Here is a 9687-nt window from a genome sequence, read left to right on the forward strand (position 1 = left end):
ATGGACTCACATGGGTGGGCATGTTCATGTTAATGTGCCAAATACAAAGAGTCATATCAGCAAAGTTTTTAAAGCTACGTATCTCTTGATATTTTCTGTTTGTCTAAGATTTCTGCCTATCTAAGAACTCCACACTTCCCTACATTGTTCACATTTTCATTCCTAGTTTTTAGCAAAGTTTGTCTACAATCTGCCGTGGGTCTATTCCAACCCTCTTGCACTCTTTACTGCGGTCATATTTCAAGTTTTATGTGAAAGATGTCGACACAGAGTATTTCAGTGAATTTTATGATGTCTTTGAGTGTTTTAAAACTGTGCCCCGAAACTTCTGTACCATAAAACAAATAATTTGAAAAATAGGAAGAAATCATGACCAATACTGATGACTGACAGATGACCTTGACAAACAGTTTAGTTTGATAGACACACTAAGGCATACTGTAAATGTTCCAAACTGGATATTCTGAATTGTTATTTTGATACACTGACTGTGTGGGACCTTAGTACTGTTGGACCTTTCATAAGCAGACTGCCACGAATTTTTACATAATGTTCAGTCTGATCTGTTCTTTCTTAACTGACAGCTAGTCACAGTGTAATAACTCACAGGCTTATAAATTGTTATTAAAAGAAAACCTCTTAATAAAAGGGACCTGTACAAGTTTGTGAAGTAGCATCGTCCAAACATCAGCTGATGTTGATACACGGTACATACAGAGACTCAGAGCATATAACAGTGCCTCATGTTATACGTCTAATTGTCCATGTTGTGTCTGTTTCTTTCACAGGAGAGGAAGCTGTGTGCCTTTCCGACTATTGAGATCTGTAGTTCAGATGTCATCAACTATATGGTTCCACTGTCTCGCCAGACAGACTTCTTTGTACCAGAGATGAAGGAGGAGGTTAAAACTGATGTTAAAGAAGAGGACTCTGACGAAGACAGAGGAACTGACATTACAGGTAATTCCAATACAACACTGTTGTTACCTCACTGTTGAGCTCTCATTAGGAAATACTTGCAAGCGTTATCCAAAAAAAGTTTGAAAAACAGATTCATGAGATTGTAATTGTTTTTTGTATTTGTTTTGTCACCTAATTGTAGTCTAATGAAGTGTGTTGATAGAAACAGGTTTCTGCTCTGTTGAGACTAAATCTTTTGTCAGTTAGAAGCAAACAAGCTGTAAATATGTGGCAACTTTTATTTTGTCTGACACTCCCCTCCTGCCCTTGATCACTGAGGACATGTGATATATGAGACTCTGTAATTGTCCTGTCACTGCAAGTATGTTTCTTCAAGCGCAATGTCTTCTCTGCTGCTATTACTCTTTCAAACTTGCTGGACCCGTAGGCTGGACCTATGGCAGTATTGACTTTGTCATTGTACAAATCACTAGAGAAAGAGAATGGTGTTCTTGATGGGACAGAGTGGGTGGAGGTGGGCTGATGTACGTCAGGTCCTGTCTACTTTGAGCTTAGATCATGTTACATGCCTTGGAAACACAGCTTAAATATAAAAGACGTATCAGGAAGAAGGACCTACATGTTATGGATTTTGGGGTGTTTAGATTGGGGTTCCCAGTGAAGCCACTATGCATTGCCTCTCAAAGGTAAAGGTCTTTCTCCACACAGAAACATCACTTGTTGGCTGTGGAGCCAGTGATATTCTGCTGAACTGAGAGTCAGAGCTATTCACAACTTTAAATTAGTTTGTCAGCCTCACCAGACCGAGACAAAGTTTTGATTATTGCTTGCCTTTCTAACAAATGAGAAAGTTAATAAGACAAACTAAAGTGCTAGAAAACATTCAGTACGGTAATTTTGATAAAATTAAATCCATCTTGCATGTTTTTTAATCCTTTAATGATGGTGTCTTTCTCCCCCAGTATATACACACTTACTCAAATACACACATAAACACACTATCTCCAATGTTGTTATTTTCACTCTCCTTTATTAAACCACCATCATTTTCCATTTTGAATCTTGTTTTGAAATAAAGAAGCGAAGCAATTTCTCCATACAATTTGAAATGGCTTTTAACCATATTTTTGAATTTGGCAAATTCAATAAACTATTGTTGAACACATTTTGTTGATTGCCTCAAGATTTCAAGCAAAGTGGAGCTTCAAACAAACATGATGATTGTTGTTGCTGTTTAGATGAGCTCATAAATTTCATCAGCAGCACAACATTAGAAGAGACTGCATGTTTATTAGCTAAATTATACTAGAAATTAGAGTGAAGTGTAACTACTGATTGAGTTCCAGAAAGGGTGGGATATGAATACTAACAACTCGTGCAGCGTAATCCTGAACAGCGTTGGCAATGATTAGTCAAAAAGCTGTTCTGTCTTTGAAACACAGGGATCCAAAAGCAGTTCCAAATGTTTATTTGTGATTTCTTCTAAACATGAAAAGTATACATTACAAAGACAACATTACAAATGAGATCATTAGCATTTGACAATGTGACACAAATGTGATACGAAACAATCCATTAAACAAAAAGAAATATAAACAACATTAAACAAGATCATAATAGAGAATAGAGAGTGTCTTGGTTCAGCATTCAGGTGGTTTGGTGGGAGTAACTTCCTGCGAGTATCTACACAGGGAGTTGGGTGTGGCAGCTAAAGGTGGAGCTACAGTAAGCATGAAGAGTTGTCGTTTAACTGTGGCAGGCAATATTGGCTAGGTATTTACTGCAGTGTTTAAAATCTTATTGCAAAAGTCAAATTTAGGTTTATCACATTGAATCAAATAGTTTGAGCGTTAAATAAATATCAGCCTTTGGGATCACACTGCAGGTGATTGCTACAATAACACTTCACACGTGTTTTAAACACGGTTTAAAGGAATGTCAGATTTTTATTTATTCCCCTCATGTAGCATTCAACACACAGGGCCAGTTTATTGTTCACAGGAGGGCTGAGAAGGAGCTATGTGTGATTGGAGTTTCAAGAGTGACAGATTTTTTTATTGCGAAGTGAAGTGTTACTTTTATCAGAATTTATACAGCTGCACTATATATTGTGCTTTTGCAGTACCCACCTGTAACTGGAATGTAAACTAATCTTGGTTGTTTCTTTGGAAAGTTTTGTTGAATGGTTTTAAATCAGATTTATTTTCAGATGAAGAAATGTTCTCGGTGAGGTGAGCATTTTCTAAAGTGTTCATTATTCGCACAGTCAGCACATGTATTGTATGTTATACAACAAGAAGAAGGCAGATGTTGAGGGTGCATGAATGATTGTCTACTTGTGTGCAGTGTCCCCACTTCATGGCTTGTGTATCTCTATTACATGAGTTATAGGGCTCAGTAGCTGCTGTCACAAGTAGACTGTACAAAATAAAGTGTGTGTGTGTGTTTGTGTTTATGTGCTTGGCCCCAGACACAGCTGAGCTTCTTAATGAGAGACAGATCAATCAATGGAGTCTAAGCTTTGTCTGACAAGCCAGCTGTGGAAATCCTGCTCCAGCACCTGGGAGATTGCCTTCGACTTTTCATCCCTCAACTCCACTGTCCACTTTATATAGACCGCCTTGACCATAAAATGACTGTGCCTCGAACATTTGTCCTGCTTCCACCACCACAGCACACTGGGAGCAGTAAACACCCAAACAAAATGAAAACACTTTTATGATAATCTGGTGATCACAGCGGCCACTGTTTGTGCTGTGAGAAACTTGTTAATCTTTTGAGGACATAAACCAGCCTCAATGTAAAACGGGCCAGCGGGCTTAATTTTTATACCATTTATACCATTGATAAATGTTCACAGAAACATCACTGGAGAGTTATTGGACCCAGCTAAGATACAAACATTACAGAATATAGTAGGCTTGTTAAACTTATGGACAAACTTGAAAGCGGTAATTGTATATATGATTTAATATTTATGTATATATCATGAAGTCTATAATTACACATTGTTGATAATAATGCTTGAAAGTAATGGGGAGGTATCAGTTGCTATGAGACAATAACTTTCCACCAACCTGTTTTTATGCACCAGAAATAAAATAAAAAGTCAGAATATGAAGTTTTCTAAGATACATGAAACATGTGGCTTCAACTGGAGGGACAGAAAACATCAGATCTGTGTGGACTGATGAGGAGACAGTAACCTTCATCATTTTACCATATGAAGCTTGCATACTGTTATATGAACAAGAACTCATTAATATTTAAAAATGTTAACTGTACACTAAGTCCACTGCAGGATTTATTTTTTGTATTTATTGCAACAAAACATGTGCATATTTGCAATAGAGCGTGTGTTTCTATGATAATCTCGCTCTCCTTTTAACATACATTGCAACTGTATAGAGTATGTCGGCTGCAATAGTATGCAGAACCAATGGTCCAAACGGACGCAGGATATTTGGGGTGGCCCTCACGCACATGTATACACGTAGTTAAAGCAAGTATATCTCCGACTACTGATATTTCAGACCCACGGTCAGGGGCATGTACACTGTACTCTTTTTATTTATTTTTTTTTGCACTATATTCCCCAATGCTCCTGTGTGTAACTTGAATTTTTTCTATGGGGGATTAATAAAGGTATATCTTATCTTATGGATTCCACAAACCTCAGTCAGATATAGGATCAGTGGGTCAGGCAGACTAGACTACCATATTCAGCCAAACAACCACTCTGCCCTGCATGCTCTGCTTGGATGGGGGGGGCGCTAACAAGGGGGATGCATTTTTGATGCAAGAAGGTCCATCTATTGTATCCCTTCTTAACTCCTGTTGATGCATTTTATTGTCACACTTTTCTTGCCATCCACTCTGAGTCCGATTCGCCAAACTCTCAGCATGCCTTCAGCCCTGCCTGTCTCTAATTACCTCCTTAAAAAATCCTCTCCTCTGTTTCAAACAGTTTGAAGAACAAGACCTTGATTCTCTGCTAATAATCCCAATGGGCCCAATTTAGCAACTAATTTAGGCAAATGTTATCTAAAAGACTTTCAGAGGCACAGCTGGCTGACTTCAACCAGGGTACCAATTTCAGGACATGCATGCAGTTGTGGAGGGGGTAAAAGTTGTCCAGTGTGTTGAGGCTCTTCCTTGGGGGGCTGTCCACCCAATTACCCTAAATAGACCCATTATTTTCCGTAAAAGTCCTTGTATTGTAAAACTAGTCTCTCTGGAAAAGGGCTTTTACTGCAATATGCAAATGTAATACAAATCACTACATACACTCCATCATTTTAAAGCAACAGCTCTCTGTCACATTCACACCGGACATGTTCCGCTGAAGACCGGTGGTTTTGTTTGGACCTGCTAGCTAATCAACAGTCCCATAAATATATATTATAAATACCCTAAATGGACTTTCCATATATAATATTCTTCACTGAAGACAGGATCAGATCTGCTGGATGTGATAATTAGATTGCTGAGTGATGTTGAGATTCAAATGAATGAAAAAGAAAGACTGACCTAAGCGAGGAGCTCCGAGACTCCCTGTTTATTGTATTTGGGTCCCTGGTGACACATTTAGTGCAAACACACTTTGATGTGTGGATGAGATTTATTTGGAGTGTGAAAGCAGCAGGAAAATAGCTTGGACAATAGTGTTTTAGTGTCCTGTGGGATAGTCAAACCAACTTGAGTCCGATTTTATTTGCAGAAGACATTTTATATTGAAGCTGTTCATTTTAAACCTAGTAAGAGTAGTAGTATTATTTAAGATAATTATGTTAATCTGATAATAAATTAGTTAATATATTACATGATAACAGGTACAGAGACAACATTCTCAAAACAATACACTTATAGTCCTAAATTGGAAAAACCTGAACCCATAATTATAGAATTAAATAGTCTGTTTGCCATCGAGGTTTCAGAGGATGAGTCATTCATTTTAACTTGATCACTGCTTTAACAGTTGTTGGAAAAACCAAACATTATTTTTACATTTATACTTGTGGGGTTTTTTTCTGCTATGATTATGTTTTTTCCCCCACACATTCTTTTCTTCTGCCTCTGAAGTCTCTTCTGGAAGACCAACTGTGGACAGAAAGCTCACTGAGTAATATTTGTTATGTAGGTGGGAGATGTGATGTGCCTCTTATATTTATAAGTCTTGATTCCTATTTTCCTATTTGTAATTTAAGGCTGTCTAGGCAACAATGTATTTCATTTGTCTTGTGTCAGTTGTGTTTATTATCTGTTTATCTTTGACCCACACAGCGCTTTTCTTTTATGAACCTTTGATTGTTCGTTTCAATCTTCCTGTAAGATTTTAATATTGCTTTTCCTGAACTGTGCACATTACAACGTTTATCTTGTGGTTCGCTAACACAGGCAGTGGTAAGGATAATGAACGGCTATTGGTTCACAGAAAAATCATACATCAAACACCAATTAGAATCAGGTTTAGTCTGAAGGCATCAGCAAGCCGATCATGTGGGTGAGGAAATCTCCATCGATTAAGCTAATGGACGTTCTTCGTGGCTATCAGATGTGTGTTATGTGCCTCATACGGCAGCTATAGTTAGGTGTATAGTAGCACCCTACATAGGAAATTAGATACAAGTAATGAATGGTCTTTGAGTTTATATAAACGATCTTTCCTCTCTCTTTAACAATAATAATTTGGTTCCTCTGAGCTTAGCTGACTCACAGACTCCTGATGAGCTTTAATAACCAGGTTCAAGCTGAAGGAAGTGGGGTTGGCGTCATTATAATAAAGTATTAGCTGAAATTTCTCTGAGACCCATCTGGTGAATTTTAAGTGACCAGAGAATCAGACGTTTCATAACTGAAATGTTATGATCAGAGGATTGCATAGAATAAAAATGCATGTACACACACACATCTTAATGCCCTCGCATCATCTTTTATGAGGTTTACTACAAAGCATAATGTTAAGGTTAGTTAATGTATTAACCTTTGTTTCTATATAAAATTGCCTGGCGGTCCAGATTCAAATATCTCAACAATGAGGTTGACATTTTCGTTTTTCTGTGAAATCTCTCAACAACCATTGAATGGATTATATGTAATGAATGTATAGACATGTATCAGAGGAATCCTAATGACTTTGGTGATCCCCTGGCTCACAGTTTTTATTTATGCTGTTATATCTCTCAACATCTACCGGGTGGATTGGTACAGACATTTGTGGTGCCCAGACGATGTTTCCTAATGACTTAAGTGTTCCTCTGACTATTCCTTAAACGCCACTGTGAGGTTGACATTTGTGGTTTTGATTAAAATGTCTATAGATGAATTGTGAAATGAAATTTAGTACAGATATTCATGGCCCCAGAGGAAGAATTGTAATAACTTTAGTGATCCTCTGACTTTTCATCAACTGTAGTGCCATCATCATTACTTTCTCACACACCATCCCCAGTTGTACCGTGCTAGTGCAAATTAGCAAATGTTAGCATGCCAACACCCTAAACTAAGATGGGGAGCATGGTAAACATTATACCTTACATCAGCATGTTAGTATTTTCCTTGTGAGCATGTGAGCATACTTTCGTTAGCATGTATCTATGTTCCTAAGTACAACCTCACAGAGTCTCTAGCATGGCTGCAGACTCATATTACTGTATGTTTCTCCTCACTGAAAAAATACTTGGTTATTAGACCTCAGATTTTCATCTTCCTCCCTAATTTCTCTTTTGACATTTATAGTGGTTAATGGCAACTTCTTCAACCGCAGCCATGGTTTACCCAAATATCCTAATATTCATGTCCAAACGTGTCTTTAATAGGGGTAAATAGAGTACAGTAAATATTAAGGAGGTAACTAACCATTATACGATATTTAAACCTTTATTTTTCTGTGTGCTCTTCTGAATTGTGAAGTTGGTATTTATTTCTTTCCAGTCCCATCCAGCGAAATCCTGCACTACTAAGTATAACCTATTAGCTCATAATAAATCAGCACCCAAACACCTGTTTACTCTAATTGAGTTGTCCTTGCCTGCAATCATATTTATTAATTTGTTAAATTAGTTTCACATTCTTACAGAACCTCTTTAATCTGTGTCTCTTACCCATGTTGGTACAGGTGCAGACTCCCACAGTGATGTGAGTTCAGTGAGCGGCGGTGTGCCCTGGGACAGCAGAGAGACATCCCTGGCTGCTTCCACGGCCGCCTCTCTGGCCTCTTCCCTGCCTCTGAGGGACGTAATGGATGCAAACGAAGACATTAAGCCAAGAGACCAGAGCGACAGAGGCTCGAACGAGTCTATGGGCAGCGGCTCGTCCTTTGAAGAGCTTGACATGGATCAGGAGGAGCAGGAAGAGGGAGAAGTGAGGGAAGAGAAAGAAGATGGAGAGGAGGAGGAGGAGAAGGAGGCCCCCGAGGGTGAAGACGGCGCTACAGAAGCAGTTGAACTGGTGGCTGAGAAGAAGGAGCCCTTGGGGGAGGGAGAAGAGAAGGAAGGATTCTGAAGAGATAAGGGATGAGGCCATGTAACGCAGGCATGCTAGAGAGTTTCTCAGTTGTTGCTCTTGCTGGTTATCTGTCATGTAATCTTGTTGGTGGATCTAAAGCTGCTCATGCCATGACCAACATGCCGTATTTCTGGGCCTTCTAATTCGTCCTTTTAAAGCCTGTAACTTTTGTTATACTGTAATCTCATTTTTTAAAACTAATTCCTGATTCTATATTTAAACTATGTCAGGGTAGAACAACAGATGACCCCCCACCTCCCTATAGGGTCTTCTTGATGTGCAGCAAATGAGAGGCAAGATTTGTTCATTTCTATATTTCATTTGAAAAAGTAATTGTATGTGAACCACCACCATTCCTGTGCAGATTAGAAGTGGCACTTCAGTTTAAGATTAATATCAAAGACAGACACTGATTCTGGCTACCCTGGATCATCATGCAGAGTCTTTTTGCCCATTTGTGAACGTTGATATTGTATCCCACTTTCAAGGTCATGTCCTGTGGGATTTTTTGTCACGTGTTTGTGTGCGACTTTGGTGTCTTGATATACAGGATTTATGGGGTGAAAATGTGCAGGAGCTAATGCCGTAGAAATTTTGATGGACCTATTTCATTGTATTGTCAATTTTTTTGGGAGAATATCTATCACACAGTGTGAATCCTGAAGTCTGAGGCAGAGAGAAAAAAAAAACACCAGTGAGGACTCTCAGTAGTAAAGTAACACCACAGAAGCCTCAGAGTCACCAGGACTAGGATTTAAAATGCAATTCAGAGATGTAGACTTTTCTCTTGGATACTGTACAGAACATTTTATTGTCTCCCTCTGCGCTCAGATAATTGCTTTAGTTTTTTAATGTAACGTTCACTTCTATAGCTGGTTTGTTAAACCACTCTACAGTTCTGTTTGTAGCCAAAATTCACTCACTTCCAGAGACTAGTTGTGATATGTTTGTAGGTTGAAGTTGTTGGTGCTGTGAGACTTTTGAATATAATGTCCAGCACATTGCCATGGTTGTGTCTTTCTGTCTGTAATAAAATTTTCAAATGAAACGTTCAGTTGGCAGAATCAGTTGTGCAGAGATTTTGTTGTACAAACAATTATATAACCCTTATTCTGTACATATATCTGTTAGAACTGACCTAAATTGTACATTTTATAACAGAAAATCCAATTGAGGAAATCCATTTTTATTCGTCTGCTTCCGAACAGGGACAGGAGATTGTTGTTCAGAAGTTATTGATGAGGCAGTAAGTGCCTAATA

General features: G+C 38.4%; 1 protein-coding gene across 1 annotated transcript in view; it reads left to right on the forward strand.

The window, feature by feature from the left end:
- tex264a (testis expressed 264, ER-phagy receptor a) overlaps positions 1-9475 on the forward strand; it is a 65244-nt gene extending 55769 nt beyond the window's left edge. Inside the window, exons 3-4 of the mRNA XM_035662329.1 lie at positions 789-960; positions 8039-9475. Coding sequence (XP_035518222.1) covers positions 789-960; positions 8039-8424 — 558 coding nt within the window. The 3' untranslated portion in view covers positions 8425-9475. The remainder of the gene's footprint in view (positions 1-788; positions 961-8038) is intronic.
- Positions 9476-9687: the final 212 nt, after the last annotated feature.

Source organism: Morone saxatilis, unplaced genomic scaffold (genome assembly GCF_004916995.1).
Source record: "Morone saxatilis isolate NCDOM2014 unplaced genomic scaffold, NCSU_SB_2.0 Contig18, whole genome shotgun sequence".
NCBI lineage: Eukaryota > Metazoa > Chordata > Actinopteri > Moronidae > Morone > Morone saxatilis.